This window comes from Vidua chalybeata, chromosome 12 (assembly GCF_026979565.1).
Source record: "Vidua chalybeata isolate OUT-0048 chromosome 12, bVidCha1 merged haplotype, whole genome shotgun sequence".
In the NCBI taxonomy this organism is placed as follows: domain Eukaryota; kingdom Metazoa; phylum Chordata; class Aves; order Passeriformes; family Viduidae; genus Vidua; species Vidua chalybeata.
The window spans coordinates 19,039,473-19,060,705 of record NC_071541.1 but is presented as its reverse complement, the minus strand read 5'-3'; the positions used below and the strand labels follow the sequence as shown (position 1 = coordinate 19,060,705).

Sequence of the window (21,233 nt, the reverse complement as noted above, 5' to 3'; positions counted from 1 at the left end):
ATCACTGCTAGGTAGCAATTAGCCCTGGTTCAGCTGGTGGGTAGGGAGTGACTAATTTCCATTTCCCCACGAGGAAAGGGGAGGAAAGGAACATTTCCTTTCTCTCAAGCTAGAAATCTGGCCCTGGGAGCTGTTTGGTGGATCTATTGTGTGAGGCAAATCTCCCGTGGACTGGGGGCTGATGTGTCACCCTGGCAGCACCGTTTGTTTGCACTCTGAATTCCAGTGGCACTGTGTCAGTGGCACATCCTGTTTCTCACTGCATGAGGCCGCTGGAATTTGGGACTGAAGGAATAAAACAATTGTATGTGGGGAAAACCTGCCTGAAGATTCCCTGCGCTCCTGGCACTGGGAGTGCAAAGCAAGGAACGGGGGGAAAAAGCAGGAGTTGGGCTTGAAGCAGCCCAAATTCTGAAGAATTCACTGATGATAGAAAACTCCTGTTTGAAGGGCCCATCTGGAGGATTTCCATAATCCCCAGCTGCAGAGCTCTGCACAGCAGCTCCAGCTGCAGCTCCCTGGCAGAGGAGCTGGCTCACAGCTCCTGCTCTGAGTGAGGATGCTTTGCCCCCTCTGCCTTTCTGCGTGTGTTAAAACCACTCCTGATTTCAGGGCAGGAGGCATTTTAGGAGAAGGAGAGAGGCTGTGAGATTTTATTACAGCAGGTGTGAATTAAAGAAATGCCTCCTCACACATTTTGATTACCTGAAGAAGTTTTGCCCAGTATCTCCAGTTCCCACAAAAGGAGCCTTCAGTGGCAGAATATGATGTGAAATTTGATGTGAGAAGAAGCATCAGCATCTTATTTTTCCTTAAAACAGAACTGCTCATCCACACAAATTCTTTGGGGGATCAGCTGGACTGCTCTGAGTGACAGGAGAATGGAACCCCCTCTTTAGGGAAGCCCAGCTCTGGTTCATTTGAAGTTCAGTACTACCCAGAGTTTCTTCAGCACTGCACACGTTCTGTGAGTGATGGAGCAGATCCAGCTGGGTAATTTTAAGTCTTTTCACTACATCACCTCTGAAAAGTGCCTGTCACTCAAACACTCGTAACAGACTTCTGAGAGGTAGCTCCCAAAACTAAAAATAGTTAAATAGCAGCCCACATGCTCTACTTGTTTCTTTTCTTTCTCATCTGGAGAGACAACAGTTCTTTTGTATTGCCAGTGTAGGTGCTTTACAAATCTGCATGATTTTTAACCAAAAATTCATTCCTAGCAAAAAAGGCAGGAGAAGAACACAAGCAGCTTTAATTTTTTACTACTTACTGTAACTATCTTCATGGTGCTGGGAAGTACAGGTCAGTGCAAGGCAATAATAACGACTGAAAATCTTGTTTTTAGGTAAAAAAAAATGGTTATTCCTCAGAGGTTATAAAGCCTTGAAGAAGAATTTGTCCTGGGAAACTCTTGGATAATGTGATATGGATCAGTCTTTAAACCCCACATCCACCCTTGGAAGTGCTGAGCAATGCCACTGCTATAAGATGTTAAAACTTCAGACCCAGTAAAAAACACAAATTCTGTTAATTTTATTTTGTTTTGTGTAAATTGATCCTCTTTCTAATTTTTTTCGTGTTGTAATTTGTGATTAAAAACTTCCAAACATGTCTCTCCTGGGCTTTCTTAATGTGAAACGGAGCATGTTGTTTCTGTTGTTCTTCTTGGTTTATATTATATCTAAAGAACTGACTTGATACTTGAAATATCATTTGAATTCTTTCCCCTTTTTTTAAAAAAAGTTTAATTTTATTATCTTGACTTAATTTTTGAGCTGCATTAATTTAGCTATGGAGGAGTAAATCACTGTTTCATGAAATTAGATGTTAAGTGTCATCTCAAGGTGGAATGCTCTTCCTCAAAAAAGAGGAGAAATTAGGGAAACTGATGGGATCTTGCAAATTTGGCTGCTAATTTGAATAACTGAATATGCATTTGGAAAACTAATCACCACTTTTAGGTACCTATTTTGAATCTTTTGATAGGAGATTTGAAAAAAGACCTTAAAATTTTTTTGCTTGTTTAGAGGTGCATGTCTAAGAAAAGCATTTCCTTGTTGGAGACGGGTATTGTCATTCAGAACTCAAATCCATTTGTGGTGACACCTGTGACAGTTTAGATGATCTCTCTTCAATTGCTCTGAGTCCAAAATCATTTCTAGCTACTTTTGGTGTGGAAAAACAAACTCTGCTGAGGATCAAAATTTGCAAATGGTTCTTTGTTTGCGGCGCTGCCTTGCTGAACAGCTTTGCTGTGCCAGGAGAGCAGAAATGCAGAGCACAGTCAAATTGCTTCTGAGTCCTGGAATAGTGACCAGGGACAGGAGCCAGGAGAGCTCTGGGTTGGATATTAGGAAAAGGTTCTTCCCCAGAGGGTACTGGGCACTGCTCAGGCTGCCCAGGGAATGGGCACAGCCCGAGGCTGCCAGGAACAACACTGCCAGGGATGCCCAGGGTGGGATTGTTGGGGTGTCTGTGCAGGGCCAGGTTGGACTGGGTGATCCTTGGGGGTCCCTTCAGCTCAGGATGTTCTGGGATTCTGTGCACAAAGGATGAGACTGCTGAGTGTCCAGCCAGGAAAGGGAACTCAGTCCCAGGCATTGGCAAGCTGTGTCCCTTTGGATGCCCCTGTGCACCCAGCCCAGGCCTGCACAGATCCCACCTCAGCCCCCTGGATGGACCCTGGTTTCTGTCACATCCAGCCCCTGCGTCCCTGCTGGAAGCTGCTGGTGGTGGACAAGAGGAAATTCATTTGCAGTGTTCAGCCAAGAGTGGCAAGAGCCCTGTGGGTGCCCAGCCAAGTGCAGAGCCTTCCCCAATTTCCTAAACAGGAGCTTCCCTGTACGTGAGCCCTTCACTGAGCCAGCGCTGGCTCCGACGAGGGGCTTTGTTTTTGTCAGCTAGGAAGTATGCAAAGTACACACAGTGTTTACAAAGTACCTCAGTACTATTTTGACTAATTTTTACTGGAGAGTTAGTGGTTGTTTCAAAGCTGGATTAGTCACTTCGACCATAATTACAATCTCTTGAAATCTGCTTCAGCATTTCGAATTGGCTTCAGGCCTAATGGTCAGAAAACGGCTCCATCTCAATCTCAAGACTAAACTTGATTAGTAGCTCTTGTAGCTTTATTTATCTTGTAGCTTCCTCCTGATTTCTAAGTGGAAGATGAATAAAGATGGGGTGCTGTGCATAGAAACCTGTGGCACCGTGAGCTGCCTGTGTGTGGCAAAGTGCAAATGAAGAACAGAACAGTGCTCCCAGGCTGGGGCTCCCAGAGATGAGCCCCCACAGACACCCAAAATCCTGCTGGGATTCCCTCCACAGCATCCCATGGGATAACTGGGTGCACACCAAGTGGAAGCACAACTTTGAGAAGCGAGACCAAACAGACAACCCAAGCTTGAACAGCCCTCCACAAAACTCCTTTTTTCCCCTGGCTCTATTCCGGAGGTGTGCTACACATTGAAATGCCTTAGCCAAGAGGCAGAGCCCGGGGAAGGAGCATGCAGCAGCTTGTGTGTGACACTCCTTGGCACGCTGGCACTGCGGGCAGGCAGCGTGTTCTGCGCTCTGTGTGGGAGGAAACACCAGGCACCTTGGATTGCATCATCCCCCTGGCTTTTTTTTTTTTTTTCCTTTTTTTTTCCCCCCCCTCCCCTTTCTTTCTTTTTTGTCTTCCAGATGGTAAAACAAAGGCTGTAGTGAAACCCGTTTTCTCCCAGGAAGAGGTGGGAGGGAATTTTTATATGAGCAAGAAACTTTGCCTCGAGTCGAAATCTGGGGCCTGGACTAATGAAGTACCTGTAATTCATATTGTACTAAATATTGCTGAAACCAGGCATGTACTAATCATGAACTGTGCCAAACTATGCATAATTACTATGCTTTCTCTGTAGCAGTAATTAATTTGCGTTAGCAACTTTGATTAATCTTTCTCATCTAGAAGTAAAGTGCTTCTCAGACATGAAAGGCTCTCCAAGTGCTCAAGGTTGTTGTTGCAGCCTCGTGGAGGGTGTTTCAATCCAGTGAGGGGCAGGAAGGGGACAAAGCTTAAAAAAATCAAAGTCTAGCTGATATTTATGAACTGATAACTAATAAAAAGAGTTGCAGCATAGAATTCTGTTTGGCCACAGAATTCATCAGCTAGGCTACAGGCTTCTGTCCACAGTGCCTTCCTCCCGCAAGAAAAGAGAATTGTCAGTCAGAGAGCTTCTCCAAGGGCTGCTCCAGAGATGAGGGGCTGAGATTCCATCTCACAGAGGGCAGTGAGCCAACGTTTCTGTCGCTACAAACTCACCCAGAAATGCATTTTGGTCTTAACCCCAGGCCTTGTTCTAGGCAGGGTTGTTCAGCTCTGGTGCCAGTCGTTGTGGTCAGTCCCACAAGGGCCAGCTGTGCTCCCTGGGGGACCGGAGCTGCTCACTTTCCAGGAGAAACGTGTGCTGAGCTCAGTGCCCGAGCCTGCTGGCAGCCAGAGCCACCAGCGCTGCGGTGTGAGCCCAGCCCTGACACCTCTGCACGTCAGAGTTTCCACACACGCTGCCAGCCTGCCGGGCCTGCACCCAGGGGAGCCCGGCACTGCTGGAAGGGTTTGTGCCACCCAAGGGTGCTTGTGCTCTACCCAGGCTCCACAGGAGCCAACGCTTCTGAGGCAAACAGAGGTGCCTCTACAAACCCACTAAGTGGGGTTTTTAAGTGACCACGGTGTTGCTCTTTCTCTCCCTCGGCCATGTTAATATTATTCAGTTATTTTTTTTTTCTTGTTTCCTTTGTTAGCACTGTTTCCTGGCAAGGATTGCATGTAATTCATGATAAGAGATTCAGAATGACATGAAAATCAGTTGGAAATGGATAGAGATTACTAACAGGCTTCTTCAGTTTGATTTGGATAACTTCTGTTAAAAGCTGCTGCTACTGCCTCAAAGTCTGGGGTCAATTCTGTTTGCACGAGTCAGAAAAAAAAATTTTAAACCACACAACTCAGTAGAAAATGTAAATGCGATTCCGACAATTTATAGGGTTTTTTTTTTATAATGCTGATTCAACAAAGGAATTCATTGTGATAGTTTATTTTCTTACAGCTGTAGTTTGTGTCCAAATATTTTATAATCATAAAGCTACCCTCTTGATATCAGTCAAAATAGACAATATATATTGATGTCTAAACAAGCTTTGTAGAAGACAGTTTTTTAAATCAGGCATGGGACTTTACATTTATTAGAAGGTGTTCACAAAAATAAGGGTAACATCATGCATATTCTTTGCAATTAAACCCGGTTATGGTTACAGTTTGGAAATAAATTCTTTAAATAGACGTATGGAGATACAGTAGTACATATACACTCTATTTATGACATTTAGTGTACTGATAACTCCCAGCAATACATCAGAAGTCCACAACCAGCTGATGGAAGGATTGAATAAGGAGGAAGAAACTGCTTCAATTTCTCACATTATTTATGTGGCTCGACAAGAATGTCAGTGTGAATGGCCTCCTGAATCTAGGAGGCAAGAACAAGTCAAGACTATACTTCTGCAGTACAAAACATTTACACACGAAATACACATGCATTGCAATGCATTGGAAACGGGCAAAGAGAGGAGAAACCCATTCCCCAATGCTTTATTAACACAATTCTACAAAGGGGTCTCAAATAGGATTATATACTTCAGTCACAGTAAGGCCACAAAATTACAATGGATACGGACCTTGGAATCAGACATTCTGTGGGAGCAATGGAACCCTTCCTTCTTTCCAGGGGCTTTCGCGTGTTCCTGCGTGGCACCTCCCTCACCAAAGTCCTCCTGCTATTTATTTGTGTTTCTGCAGGTTTAACATATTGCTTGGTACAACAGTGAGCACAGTAGAGAAGGGTGCTGGCACAGGGAGAACAAAACCTATGGGACATTCACGGCGGCGTCAGACTCTACACGAAGCTGGCTAATCAGAAAACAGACTGGCAAAGGATTTCCTCAGGTTCCGGATGGTCTCAGCTTTGGCCTCGTCTTCGTTCACGGACGACCTGAAGAAGGAGGACTCTGTGAAGCTGAAGGCGTTGGTCAAGGACTGCGACTTGCTGCAAGACACAAACACAACAGGTTCTGCATGGTCACGCTGTCCCCCAGCCTCCACCCCCCAGCACCTGCATCAGAAGAGGGGAAATTGTCCCTGAGACTGGACACAAATGGGCTTTCACCCAGTTTTGTTATGTCCCACGCAGTTGAGTACCCCTGACTTGAGAGTAAGGCTTGAGGATAACATTTCTTTCAAGGAACACACCGGTGTTTTCTTTTCTTTCTACAGATCTGAATTAGATTATGTAAATTAGAGCCTTGAGGAAAATGTGGGCCTGGCTACTGAATCCAAATCACAACACAACAGGACTGATAAACAATGGTGTTTTGGTTGTGCACAGAGAAAAATCAGGTATTTTACAAGAGTTTGAATCCTAAACTGTAATGTGCTCTCCCTCTGTCTAGATGTATTGGACATTAGAGCCTTAATAGAGGCTTAAAGGCATTTTATATCTTTGAAAAAACACCTCAAATCAGATCTATTTTTGCTTTTCTATAGGCAGTGCCTGGCAATGCTACTCCATTCTTAGTGTTATCATGTAACTCCTGTGTAAGTTCCCATAAGCAAGAAAAACATTACAAGGAAAACAAGAAAACAGCTAAAGTTTAAAACTTTAACTCATGACTTGTCAGATAAAATAACATCTAAAAAATAGGTTAGAATTGAAATAGAACACATTAATGAGTTATCAGCTTTTTACAAAGGCATCCCTACATTGGTAAAACGAGTTACCTGATTTCATTTTTATCTCAGTACAATAGAGTTCAGTTTTGGCTCTAGTAAAACTGAAGCACTTTCCTTATTCAGATTGTCTCAGCCTCCTCATGGTTTGCAGCTTCTCTCCTTCTAAACTAATAATGTACAGCAAACAGTGCTGCAGGCATTTTAGGTTTTTCATAAATTATAGTTGTGCTAATGAGAATAGACTGATAAATGTTTGTTTGTACTCACTGAAAGAGGGAGGGTGGGAAGCAGCACTTGACTTGATTAGTAACACAATAAGTAGCCTAATTAAATATTTATTCACAGATTAATAACATGTACATACAGGTTAGGCAACAGCATGTGGGTGAATACAAAGCATACACATGCAAATAGAGTTAATCCTACAGGCAGGAGATCTGAGCCTTGGTGTGGACCTAAAACTGCTTCTGAAAGTTAGAAAGCTGCTCTTATTATGGCTTGCATCTTAAAAACTTTAATTTCTCCTTTGTTATTTTATTTTAAAGAGGGACTCTTCCATTTGAAGAAGAGGAAAATGAATCTAGATGTGATCAAAAAGCTTAAAGGAGAAAGCTGGGAAGCAGCATGTGACAGAGCCCTCCTGTAGCTGTTCTTAGCTGCTTTTCTTCATCGTCAGAAATTAAGTTTCAAACTATAAACCGAATTCCATCTTGCTTTAAAAAATCCACCTCTCTATTCTCTATCATCTGAAATGATGGTGGAATCATTTTGAGGTTTATGATCATAAAACAGAATAAGTAAATGCATTGTCCCAGGGAGGCGAGGGAAATACTGTCCTCTTTGCACAATATTGTCACCCAGCAGATCTTTGGCACTGAGCTGGGCTCAGGGAGGACCCGGGGTTGTTTCCCACCGGTGTTAGCACAGGAGTGGGTGGAACAAGGGGATTTGTGTTCCTGGGAGGAAACAAAGACTCCATGCAGGTCTTTGTACATACCAGACTGAGGAGATGTGTCTGAGGCTCTCCTGGCAATGGTTGTGTCAGGGCTGCTCTGCTGGAAAACTGCAAAGCTCTGCTGGTGCTTCCCTGAGCTTTCTGTTGGCTGGGTTTGAGCTCTGAGGGGGGATTTTTCCATATTCCTTACTGGGTACAGGTAAATCAGTAAGGAACCTTTCAGAAGTGGGACAAGCACTTTTTTTTTTTTTTTTTTTTTTTTTTTTTTTTTTTTTAGTTTTGTGCAGCCTTCTCTGGGCAGGGCTTGAGCACTCAGGCAGTGCCACTGCACAAGCAAGGGCAGCAGAAAGAACCAATCTGGCAGCCACTGTCCAACATTGGATTGTGCCTTTGGAAATGGAATCTGTTGTCTCAGTGACTGCAAGGTTAAAAGTTGAACCAGATAAGACTTCCTCTTGGAGGGCAGACTGACAGCACACCCAGCCCGTGAGTCAGTGGCACCAAAAGGAGGAAACAAACACAAGAAAGAGGATGGTTTTCAGACCTGGCTGGGGCAGAAATTGCACAATGGGCAGATGAAATTTTGCGTGGCGCTTAGGATAGACCTAATGCTAGCAGCTTGCTTTACTCCATTACCAGAGACTAAGCTTTTTGAGCTAACCTCATTTTAAACTTGGGACTAGAACTAATGCTAGCAGCTTGCTTTACTCCATTACCAGAGACTAAGCTTTTTGAGCTAACCTCATTTTAAACTTGGGACTAGAACTAATGCTAGCAGCTTGCTTTACTCCATTACCAGAGATTAAGCTTTCTGAGCTATTTAACCTTGTTTTAAACTTGGGACTAGAACTAATGCTAGCAGCTTGCTTTTCTCCATTACCAGAAATTAAGCTTTTTGAGCTACTTAACCTCGTTTTAAACTTGGGAACAGCACGTTCATTTCCCCCCTGGCTGTCAGAGCAACCCCCAAATCCCAGTTAGACAAAACCTGTGCTGTGAGGAGAGAAGAAGAACGGATAAAGCGACTCTTACTTAAGCTGCGGATGCGACTGAGGCTTCTGCTGTGGCGCAGGCTGTGGCTCTGGCTGGGGCTGTGGCTGTGGCTCTGCTTCCTTTGATAACCTGGAGCTGGGAGGACCTTGGGCCTGGGGCCGAGGCTGCTGGGTGGTGGGTCCGGGCGGGCGCTGGGGCTGCGAGGCTGCGGGCTTTGCTGCCTGCCCCGCGGGGAACACGCGCTGGGGCTGCAATGGCTCCTGGCTTTGGGATTGCATTCCTTGGGGTTGCACTGGGCCCCCTAGGTTCAGTACAAGAAAAACTTCATAATGTTATAGTTGCAAAGAGGCCTTATTTAGACTTCATATCCAACACTTTAAAATCATCCTCTCCAACGTGATTAACTCTACTTTCGAGGCAAAAGTCTACTGGCACGTGCTCGCATGGAGGCAATAGCACTGTTCACACTCATTAGGAACTCGCTTGGAGCCCCCATGAATCAGCTTTAAAACTGCTAAAGAGCACCCAATTTATCCCAGGTATTGACTTCAAACCAAATCAATGGAGATACACCCAGAACAGTTTTGGCCCCAGTCAAGGAGAGGCTGGGAGGTAACTGAGCACAGTAGTAATAGCTAATTCAGCAAGACATTCACTATTTTCTGTGTAGTTTTTGCAGATATTTTCTTCCTCCAAAGTCTTAAAATCATTTCTGTAATACTTCTCTTAGATTCACTCTTACAGCAGTAAAACAATCTCATTTTCTGGCTGGTTGAAAGTATTTTCATAACTTACTTGACCCCTTAGTGAGATATGTCAAGAACATTACAAGAAACACAAGAAAGTCACTACAAATTCTTTACCAGGAAGGCACTTCACTGGCAAACTACTGCGTGAAGTGGGAAACCACAACGTGCAGGAGAGACTCAGGCTGTGCAACCCACGGCTGAAAGATGCTACACTATTATCCAGTGGGGTCTTTTCTGCTTTCTGGCTGAAATAATGCTGTGTCAGACATCAGGGCTTGCTGCTTTTATCTCAGCTCCCAGGTCTGACTGGGATTTTCTGGACTGATGGTTGTTGCAACTGGATTTTAACCCTCGCATATGAAAATGCACTCAGGACATCTGACTTTAGGGGAGAAAGGATGGGATGGCATTCTGAGTATTTGTTTGTATAATGTTTCACTCAGGATAAGAGCTGTTGTAAATATCACAGAACACAACTGAGCTAGACATTCTGCATATCTGGGAATTTTTAGTCTTGCATAGATATTTAATGCAAGGAAAACACTTAATCTGCTCAAGTCTCTAAAAGCAAACCTTCAAATCTAGATGTACTGCTGCAATACATTATTTTTTTTGTTTTGTTTTCAAATTTCTTTTATAGTTAACTTTCCCCTTACTACATGAATTCCAGCTTTTGTGTGTGTGTGTGTGTGTGTGTGAGGACAGCACGTGCTAATGCCTCAGTGAGTTTTAACACAATTGTAGCAGTGTGTTGTGGTGTAGAAAGATAAATAGCACGTACTGAATGTTAAGGAATGTGCCTTCATTGTTTATTAATTTGAACCACTTTTGTAGGAAATATTTGAAGGTGATAACATGGTCTTGCAACATCTTAATAAGGAGCCTTTTCTTATTAGTCTCCTTTCACTCAATATTGAAAACCAGAAAGGTTTCTTTCCCCCACTTGTACGTACAGGCTTGAATGCCAGAAACTTTACACTGAAGACAGATATAACTTTCTTTTATTGCACATTAAGCTGTACAAGAGATTTCACATAAAAGATATACTGCTGTCACATTTCCAGCGTTTGCTCACTTTCTTGCAGCTGGGTTGTACAAAAGGCAACAATCATGAAAGAAACTTTTACCAAAAATAACTCAACAGAACTGAACATTAAGCCTACACTGTAAAACATCTGTTCCCTGTTACCCACAATATTGCACCTAAGCATGCTGACATGCAGAGAGACATCTTGGCTTGTTTCTTGGCTGTGGGATGTAGGAATTGTGTGTGCCCCTGCGAATCCTTCCCAGGGAACAGGCTGGAATCCTGTCTGAGACACCCAGGTCTTCCACACACACACACAACGCACAAATGTCGTGTGAGAAGCACTTGTGAATACTGGCACTACTCCATGCAAAAAATACCAACTGCTTGAAAGGAAAATCGGTTATCAGATTCAGTTCTCCACCCCAGGGCAGTATGGTTTGTTCTCTTTTAGGGTGTCTGGAGGAAAGGATTTGTGAACCTGATTTCTAGGTGGAATTTCCTTGACATAGAACAAAATAGTCAATGCCATCGTTGGAATGATCACTGACCCAGACAAATGCTGATCACTAAAGCAAAATTTTCATGTAAATTACTGATAGGTAGTAAACAGTAGCACTTACCACAAACATTTAAATAGCTAATAATGCATACCTTAATTCTCATCTCACCAGCCAGCTCGTACAAATAAAAGAAACACTAAGAATGATGAGACTCACTGATAACTTTTTCCAGTGTTTGTAGGGAAAACAGACGTAGAACATCAGGCTGTTTTCCCTTTAAACATAATTGTTTGCACTAAACTAATGGCCACTACTCATCTTTGTACATATTCAAGATGAAAATTATAGTTTTGTGGCTCGCTTGCAACTCAGCTTTCTGGTATGCCAGCAGTGTGCAGCTTGTGATTCTAGGCTAGATTTCTCACAACAGATTAACTGCCTGCCTGTGGAGCTCTCGTAGCACTGCTTATGTAAAAATCACAAAGAATTTACCTACAGAAAATCTAGCAGTTGTCAGGCACCTCAAGTCCTTTTGCATGTTTGATGTCCAGCAGTTCTTAGAAACTCTATTTGTGTGGATACTGTTGGGGCTGGATTTTCTTTACAGCTCTCTGGAAACTTGTAGGTGTAAAATAGGAGACCTGAGTTGGTAAAGAAAACCACTGACATTTTTTGCCTTGCATCTTCTAAGCCAGGAGCCTCAGCTGGTTAAAGGTACCTTGGTCTGCTATCCCCTCATTTCTCAGTATTTGCAATGAAATGAGCTCTTACAGGAAGTTTAACAGTCCTTGAGGTACTTCTCACCACATAACCTGGGACTTAAATCTTAGGTAAGAATAAGATTTTTTGAAAGTATTTGCATTAGTTTTCATTAAAAATCTCCATAGATTACTAATTCAGAATGACAACAAAAGGTACTACTTAATTGAAACAGGATACATTAAATACTCACACTTTCACTGAGATATTGCACATAGGTGGCCCATTTACATAGCTTTGTAGCTAATAATTTAATGCAGAATTACTAAAAATATGAATACCAGTATGTAAAATAGAAGATATTTTAAATATTCCTTGGGAAGAAGTGTATTTTATGGAGTCACCAAAATAGCAGACTTCCACTCCCATATAAGTGAAACTCAAAGGTTAATAAACTTTATAAAATTATAAATAAAAAGCCTCACTAGCAAATCCTAACCTAGGCTTTAAAAATATATCTGGATCACCTACCTATTGGTCATGCACACGCACAGAAAATAAAGGTTATGAGTACAGTGTGCACACACTCACAGAGTAAGCAAAGGGACGGGGGCTTGCACCTCGGGGGATTGTACTGAACAATATCAAATACTCCAAAAATACTGTCTAACCATCCAGGCTGTACATGGCACTGGGCTCTAGAGAGGCACATTCTTTGTACACTGTTGACAGCAGCCCTGCAATCACGAGTTTACAGAGGAAGGTTGGAAAGCATTACACGCACAGACAGGAACAAGGAAACAACCAGACGGGAGAGTTGACACTGCATAGAAAAAACACAGTCCAGGTCAGCACTGAAACAATGGCAAATTGAACAGAACTGGGATGCTTGCATTAAGATCGTTTGTTTCTTTGCTTTCAATTTCTTTTTGTTTGGTGTTTTTTTTTGTTTTTTTCACTTTTCATTTTTGCTTTAACCCTTGCGTTTGGTCTCAGTTATCTAAGTAGCCTGGACTTGTTTTGGTCCTACTGCAACGCCATTACAGTCGAGAATGTACTGTAAACAACCTTGAGGTGGTGGTCGCTGAGGTGGGATTTTGTTTGGCTCTGGCTCCTTTAGTGATCCACTCTGGAAAATACATTTGAAAACAGAAGAGAAAAAAAAAATAAAATTAGAGTAGCTCGGTTCCAATTTTCCACTAATTTGTCTTTATTTTCATTAGAAAACTCTTTATTGGTGGGGCTGAACATATACTTAAATTTATTCCAGATACCATTTTTTAATTTAGTTGCTGCCTGACATGATATATGAATCCTGGGCTAGTCCAAGGCTGAGCTCTTATAAAAACTCTGTTCCCTTTCCAGCATGTGATCAGGATGCAGGGAGTGCCTTCCCAACCATACCTCCATCTGGGGAAGGACTTTATCCTCAGTTCCCAGCACCAGGAACCATTTTTTTTTGTATTTCAATGCATCTGCTCTCTCGTTTTTTGTTTTTTTTTTTTTTTAGGACAGACTGAATAGGAAATGGATTTCAACAGATACCTTTGTGTAATTTAAGAAATAATTTATTTTTAATTATGTTCACTTGTATCCAGAAGCATTTGCACAGCAGGAGTTTTGCCAGTGATAGTTTCACTTTGATTTGCTGGCTGTAAGTGGGGAGGGAGGTGGGCTGCTCCAGCTTCACTGTTTTGCTAAGCAAAATGAAAGAAGAAAGCAAAAACCACAGACAAATAATAAAAATAATTGAAATTACTTCATGCTTCTCCATCTGACATGTTATTAGAAACACATGTAATACTTTACTTTTCAAAACAGGAGGTTTATTTGGCAGCATCCTTTTCACATGGATACTTGTGAAAGGAAAAGATGGGCCTGAACCAAAACCTTGGAGCAGAACACCCTCTGGGAATAGGAGTATTTGAATCCAAACTTTGTCTTAGACCCATCTCTAACATTTTGAAACGTGAAAGATGCTAAATCATTGTAGATAATAGCTTAGGATTTTTTTTAAGGATCCAGAAATCAAATTGCCATCTGTCAAGAGGAAAAAAAAACTCCAGAATTTATTAAAGAGCAAATGCAAAATCAATTAAACGTGTTTCTTGCAGAGCTTACTGGGGCTTTTTCTGATAGATTTGTATTTGATCACACTCCTAGTACTTTATTTACAGAATAAATCTTGCTCCTAGTGCTCTGAATTCCTGCCCAGCAATGCAGCTGTTGAATTCTAAATGGCACAACTCTCCAGTGCATGCAGCTGCTGCAAGTTGCTGTGTCTGCTTTAGCTGCATAAATAAAAGGACACAGGACAGCTCCAAAACTCTCATTATTCAACCTGCAGGAGCCCAAACGAGGAGTAAAAATGATGCACACAAACTGTGCTCCTTGATTTACCTGACCCAGTTACACAGTGCCTGGTGAGCATCACTAAAGGGAGGAGGATATGTAGAAAATGAGAAACTTTTGTGAGGAAAGACAAAGCCACCAGAAAATGTCACAGTGCTTTAGTGTGGGTTGGAGTCCTCTCTTTTTGCTTCCCTCCTTGCTCTGGTGTTCAGAGCCTCGTGCAGGAGCTGCTGGGCTGCCCTGGGCTCGTTCAGCACGCGCAGTGGTGGTGGTGTCCACTCCGGGTAAGGTGCTCCCTGCAGCACCTGCATTGGCATCAGGAGCTCCTTGGAGAGCAGGGCAGCTAGCCCAGAGTGGAGAGCTGAAAGGCAGCCCTGGGGGAGCAGCCCTGGAGGAGCAGCCCTGGGGGAGCAGCTCCTGCCCTGTCCCAGGGCTGGCATGCTCCTGGCACCCCTCGCTCTGCTGCCGGGGCTCTGGCAGGGAAATCACCAGGACTGGGGCTTCAAGAACTCCAAGAGTTTCTTTCTGGAGTCCCGAACAGACCACATGACTTTGTTAGAAAGACCACAGCAGATTTTATAATCATTAATGATTATAAATTATTGTAATCATTATAATTGTGATTATCATGATTAGCACGTGATGGGCTCCCTACCCTTCCCAAGGGCCACAGCCCAGCCTGGGCTCTCTGCAGTGGCACAGGGTGGCCAGGGAGGATGAGTGTTATCCTTTTTCCACTAAAACAAAAGGCTACCTAGGTAAACCCGGTGTTTGATTTAGAAACACGGGCTGGCAGTTTAAATTCACATGCACTTTAATGTTGGAACAACACTGCAGGGCCTCTGTCTGCCCCGTGCCCCGAGGCTGGAGCAAATCTGCCATTTGTTCTGGCACTGGGATGGCTCAGGTTTTATCACACAACTGCACGGACTTGACAGGACACCACCAGCCCTTACGCAATCTGCATATCTCTCATCTCCCAAAGAAATGATTTTATCCCAAACGAAGCTCCCAATAAACATTATAGGAGCTGGCCAATCCTTCCCTCAGCTCTCCTGAGAGTTGGGACCTTGTGCATTTTCTGTTGAAGGTGTATTTCCCCCTCCCTCCCCAGTCACTGACTGCAGCTGTCCTGATTTTACCACCCACACATCCTTTTTTTAATTTTTTTTTTTTTTTCACCAGATATCACCTGGTGCTTCCAGGAACCTCACCCACACTCCAGGCCAATCACATGGGTACATTACTTTGGCTAATTAGCCAACCCACCCAGGCTGACCCAAAAAGTCTAATTAGCATTACATTCCTAACTGAGAAATCTTACTCATGGTTTTTCAGTGGTCTGTAGTAATCCAGCCCTTTTCAAGAGCCTTTCTTTCAGACAGTCAGAAACCTTGATACTTGATATTAAAGGCAGGCTTTGAACCAGCCTTGTTTGCTGCCCTGAGCCAAGACCTTTAATAAAATCCAGGCTCCTTCTAAAACACCAGCTGCTGGCAAATGAGCTGCAGACTGTTCTTCTCACCTCTGCAAGGTGGTGCCAGAGCAGATGTGGGAGCTCCTCTCTGAGCAGGGGTGCTGGACCAGACCTGTCCTGCACATGGATTCACCCCTCTTGCTGATTTTCTGCTTTCCCTTGCTGCCCAGCCTACAAGTTCACCCCCCTAACCACCTTCTTGTAGCACAAACAAGTTTTCCTCTGCTGCAGCCCTGATCTGCAGACATGCTGGGTTCAAACACTGCAGGGACCAAGGGTTAAATGCAGGATTTTATCATGAAAAATGGCCCTGCACGGGTCCTCATTTGGATGCTCAGGGCTAAAGAGCAGAACCAGTGGCACAGGAATGCATTTGGGATGGTTTGGGGCAGAATCAGTGGCACAGGAGTGCATTTGGGATGGTTTAGGAGCTAAAGAGCAGAATCAGTGGCACAGGAGTGCATTTGGGATGGTTTAGGAGCTAAAGAGCAGAACCAGTGGCACAGGAATGCATTTGGGATGGTTTAGGAGCTAAAGAGCAGAACCAGTGGCACAGGAATGCATTTGGGATGGTTTAGGAGCTAAAGAGCAGAACCAGTGGCACAGGAATGCATTTGGGATGGTTTGGGGCAGAATCAGTGGCACAGGAGTGTGTTTGGGATAGTTTAGAGCAGAATCAGTGGCACAGGAGTGCATTTGGGATGGTTTAGGAGCTAAAGAGCAGAATCAGTGGCACAGGAGTGCATTTGGGATGGTTTGGAGCAGAATCAGTGGTACAGGAGCGTGCCTGGGATGGTTTAGGATTACCTGAGTGAGGTGTGGTGGCTGATGGCAGGAGGAGCCCCTTTGGTTTTCATTTTGTGGAACAAACTTTTCACATCCTACCCAAATTCCCAAGGAGAAGGGGTTGCTGGTGTTGACAGGAACACTCTGTAGGGCTGCCTAAAGGAGCTCTCCTGCTCACAGGGGTTTGCTGTTTATATAACTGCCCCCAAAAAATACAGCTTCACTTGGGGAAGCCTCCCAGATGAGTGCTGCAAATCAGCTCTGGGTAGAACAAGCGAGGATTTGGCTGCATAATGACCTTTAGGAATATTGGCTAATTACAGCCAGAGCACAAACCCTACTACTTATCTAGAATATAAACATCTCTAGATGTCCCTGTGGCACTTCCTTCCTTTCCACACTTACCTGAAACTGTCTCCTTAGAGTTGAACTGGCAGAAAAAGCTGTTTATTCTTCAAATAAGTTGCATTAGAATTTGATCAGGGCATTACTTCTTTTTCTACCTTTATATAAATGCAGATTGGATTCACAGACACTTGAATTTTGAACAGTCTGAAGAATGTTGAAATGGGTGGGAGCAAAAGCAGCAACTTGGCAGGGAAATCGCCCTTGGGCAAAAGAGATGCTAAACAGAGTCCCAGCAAAAATTGATTTTGATTTGGCTGAGGTTGAAGACTTTGTGAACTGTAGTTGGAGCACGTAGAGTTGTTTTTGGGTCTCATTTGGTTTTCTTTGTAATGCTAGGACAGGAGCTTTCCATAGGTATTTCAATATTTGAGGGGAAAGCCATGTTTTTCAGGTCAAGAAGGAGAGGGATCAATTGAGAGTTGCCAAAATATGAGCTGAGTTAGAGCTCATAAAGGAACAGGAATAAATAGTAAAACACTTAAGTAACAGGAGAACTAAGAAAAAATGGGATTGCTGAGGAGAGAGGTCATTGAGAGAGTTTAAGTGGAGGGTAAATAGTGAATGAGTGTTTGAAGTGTTATAGATTATGATAAACACAGGAGGAAGGGCAAGATGGCAGGTGGGATGAAAGGTAAAAATGAGATGCAGGTAAAAATGAAACATTCTTCATCTCAGAAACGAAAACCAGCTGACTCATGAAATACGGGATTCCGTAGCAGGTCTCTCTAAAAATTGGGAATGGCCAAGTTACACTGGAGAAGGTAAAGCTCTAATACTGCACTGAGGGTAAGGAAGTGGCTGCTGAGGAAAGAAGCAGTTCTTGAACAAAAATACTGGGAAGGACATTAGTGGGATGCAGAACTTGAGTAGATTATTAATTAATTAAGTTGGCACAAAAAAAGTAGGTGTGTGCTACTAAAACCTTTAGATGAGACAGGGCTGGAAAACTGTGGGGCCAAAATATCCTAAAGAAGGAATGAAATTGATCGGTGGAGTTAAAAAATTAATAATATAATTATTAATATAATTATATTATTATGAAAATATAATTTTAATTATGATATAATTTCTTATGTAATAAGAAATAAATCTGTCACAAAAGCAGAGCTCACTCACTAACTGGAATCTAATGGGAATGATTTGTGCAGTGAAAAGCCCAGAATCTCATCACAACTCAGTGCAGCTTTTGGAAGAAGCCATCTGCTTAGCTCAGTACAATAAAGGGGTTTTATGAACAGAAACTGGGGGCAGAAACCAAGCCAAAGGCCAATGCAAACCAAGACGAAATGCACATAAACTGAATAAAACTGGGCTGCAAACAAGCCCATGCTGTGTAATTTAGCAAAGCAGTGAAATCCTGAAGTGGAGCATCCAAACCCACAAAACTTCTCAGTGACTTGTTGCTCCCTGCTTTATCCCTTCAGCCTGCCGTGAGTGGGGCTGGGCTGTTCCTGGTGCCCCTGCCCCACTGTGTGGCACTGACAGGACTATCAGTGTTGGGTTGTGCTTTTTTCTGACCCACTGATGGGGTAACTGAGAGGTGTTTTAAAACCTTTTATTCCATTTTCAGTCTCATGAGAAGGGTGAGACAATACAGATGTTATAATTCACGCTATCATAATTAGAAGCTGACTATTTCCTAATTACAAAACACTGTAAGTGTTTCTTGGTTTATTAGCTTTTTGCCACGCCATGCTGTAGATGCTTTATAGCTAATAATCTAAAATTACTCCTCGTAGGTCTTACTACAATGCATCTTTCATAGTTCTATTTATCTAAAGTATCTAGCCTTATTTACAAAATCATCCTTTAAAACTTTTTTCTAACTCTATTTCTCTTTCAACAAAAAAAAATATTCTTTAACATTTCTAACTCGACATTTCTTATCTCAAAGTTTACATATAAATACACACTGTGTAAGCCTTCTGTAAAGCCCTGAAAACTCTCTACAAAGCCATTTCCCACAATAAAGATTTTGCTATTTGATCGTTTTTATATTCCCTGTGGACTGAGAAACAGCTACAATGGAGAGACGAGATTTAAAAACTCCTCCTTCCTGCTGCCCGTGCAAGGGGGGCAGCAAGAGGAGAGTTCTCTCCTGCTTTTTACACATTTTTGGAGTGCCACTGTCCAGCCTTGCCCTTCTGCACTGAGGGAATCTGTGTGGAAAACACACTCAGCAAAAATGGGGCCAGCCTGGGGTTGCTTTGTGTTGCAGTTGTGATAAAGAATTCAAAAACTTTGAGCAGCTTTTGCTGTTGCCCAACCAACTTTCCAAAGAACCTCTGCAAAACCTGTTAGAGCCTTCCCCTGGATGGGTAGAAAATGACTGCTCAGAGCAGAAAACAAGCTAAACAGTGAGACTTTTACTTGGAATAGTATCTTAAAAATGCACTGAAAAGGCCTTTAGAAAAAAAAAATTAAAGAGTATTCTAAGTTGGATTTTATAGACTGTTTTCCATTGCTCGATAGCTAATTGCTTCCCAGACAGCAGCTTCCTTCTTGAACCAGTCTTAAAAATTGTAAAATCATTGAATGCTTTGGGTTGGAAGGGACTTTCAAGATTTAAAAAAAAAAAAAAAAATTTTTTTTTCAACTCCACCTGGGCAGGGATGCTCCCAGCAGAGCAGGTGGCTCAGGGCAGGTGAGCACCCCAGCAGGAGCTCAGTGCTGTTCTCACGGACACTCCAGAGTTTTCCCTGGGACACTGGAACAGCTCAATTCCCACCGTCCATTCCAGCCCTATTTTCTGTTATTCTGCTGCACAAAAAATAACCCCACCTATCAGTTTGATGAGGTTTCTAGAGAAAATTATCAGGGAAAATGCATTTCTGAAGTACCATCAGCTTTCTGCTTCCTTCCTCAGCCAGGCAATCATTGCAATGGACAAGGATGCTTTTTCATTTTCTTCTTTAGCTCTTTTACTGCTTGAAAAAAAATCAGATTTCCACTTGTGCTTTTGGAGCAGGGATCATTGAAACCATGCAGTGGGACAGCAGCTTTCAGGCAGCTCTTCCCAGGAGAAGATTGTTCCCCACAAACAGGGAGGGAATTTGGGATAGCAGCGAGCTCCCCCGTGTGCTGACACTGCGTGTGAAGGGAGCTTGGAGCAGGGAAAGAGCTCCAAGACATGGAAAAGCAGGGAAGAGGCTTCAGGAGATCCAGGAGAACATCCTGTGACTGGCAAGGTGGATTTCCTCTCAGCTTTCCCAGCGTACAGAGGAACCTCCCCATTCACAGTGCCAAAATCCTGTGCTGCAGGCTGGAGTTGTAGGGGAGGTTCTGACCCCTGAGCCCAGGGATTTTGGGTGATGCTGTGCTGTGTCTGCTCCAGTTTTAACAAAAAGAAGGTTATTTTTATGACTACTTTGAAATATGGGATGGCAGGTGATCCTTGCATGAACAGGAGGAGCTTAAAGCTGCAGAAGTTCGCTTTGCAGAGATCCATCGCTACTGGATCCACTCAGAGCTGGAGTTTATCCTTGGAAATGAGGGAGGCTGGAAAGAAGATGCTGGAGCAGCCTCAAGCCCAGCCTGAGAACCCCCATTTTGTGTTTTTAGGGTCACAGAGCTGTGGAGTGGGAGGGGGCACAGAAAAGAGGCACAGGGAGAGACAGCTGAGCTGTCCCCAGATAAAAGTGAATTTCAGGGCTCTGGTGAGAACCAAACCCAGCAACCATCCAGAGCTTCTCTTCTTGCTCCTTGTGGTGCTGCTGCTGCCCTCAAACACCCACAGGAGCTTTGGGGGCTGCTCTGAGCTCTGAAAAGTCTCTCTGTTAGAAGCTGAAAGACCCTGGAGGGGGATTTTGAAGCAGCTGAAGTTTGCTCTGCTGGCAGCTCCATGAGTCCATCCCCACATTCTGAAGCTGGAAGTGTGTCTGTGTGTGAGGGTTGCTTTTTCTTTTTTTTTTTTTTTTTTTTTTTCCTATGAACAAATCAAGAATAGTTGAAAATGAGTTGCTCTGGCTTTGGATTCTTCCATATTTTCTCTTGGTGCTTCTCCTTGTTTAAAGATTTTGACACACATGGTCCTTATTGAAAATAAACTGTGGCAGGGATTTCTGGGCAGAGGGGCAGAATTCCTGCAAGTTAAACATGGAGAAAAGCCAAACCCTCTGCTTAACAGGGTATGATTTAAAGGTCAGAGAAATCAAACAGAAAAGTTAAGTGGAGACAGGGAATAATAACAAAAAAAAAAAAAAAAAAAATAGGTAGAGAGGAAACATCCACCACGTTGGGGAAAGGAAGGGAGACAAAGGAAAAGCCTCCAAAAAATGGTATTTTGTTAGGTTCAGCTTAAATAAACAATCAGAGAGTAAAAGCACATGAAAGATAAAATATTAATAATAAAAAAAGCAACAGAGGATGTTATATATGATAGCAATTACAGCACTAAGGCAGAGCAGAGAGGTGCAGCCTGGGCTGTCCTGTGTGTGTCTGTCACAGCTTTTCCCAGCTCTGTGCCCAAGGGGTCACTGCTGCCCTTGCTCTCATTTGGAAAAGGATGGGCTTTGCTCTGGA

General features: G+C 43.2%; 1 protein-coding gene across 1 annotated transcript in view; it reads right to left on the bottom strand.

Annotated features, from left to right (window-relative positions):
* Nucleotides 1-5,056: 5,056 nt before the first annotated feature.
* SYN2 (synapsin II) overlaps nt 5,057-21,233 on the bottom strand; it is a 168,749-nt gene continuing 152,572 nt past the window's right edge. The window contains exons 11-13 of the mRNA XM_053953629.1: nt 12,758-12,818; nt 8,751-9,012; nt 5,057-6,080 (exon numbers count right to left, since the gene is read on the bottom strand). Coding sequence (XP_053809604.1) covers nt 5,945-6,080; nt 8,751-9,012; nt 12,758-12,818 — 459 coding nt within the window. The 3' untranslated portion in view covers nt 5,057-5,944. The remainder of the gene's footprint in view (nt 6,081-8,750; nt 9,013-12,757; nt 12,819-21,233) is intronic.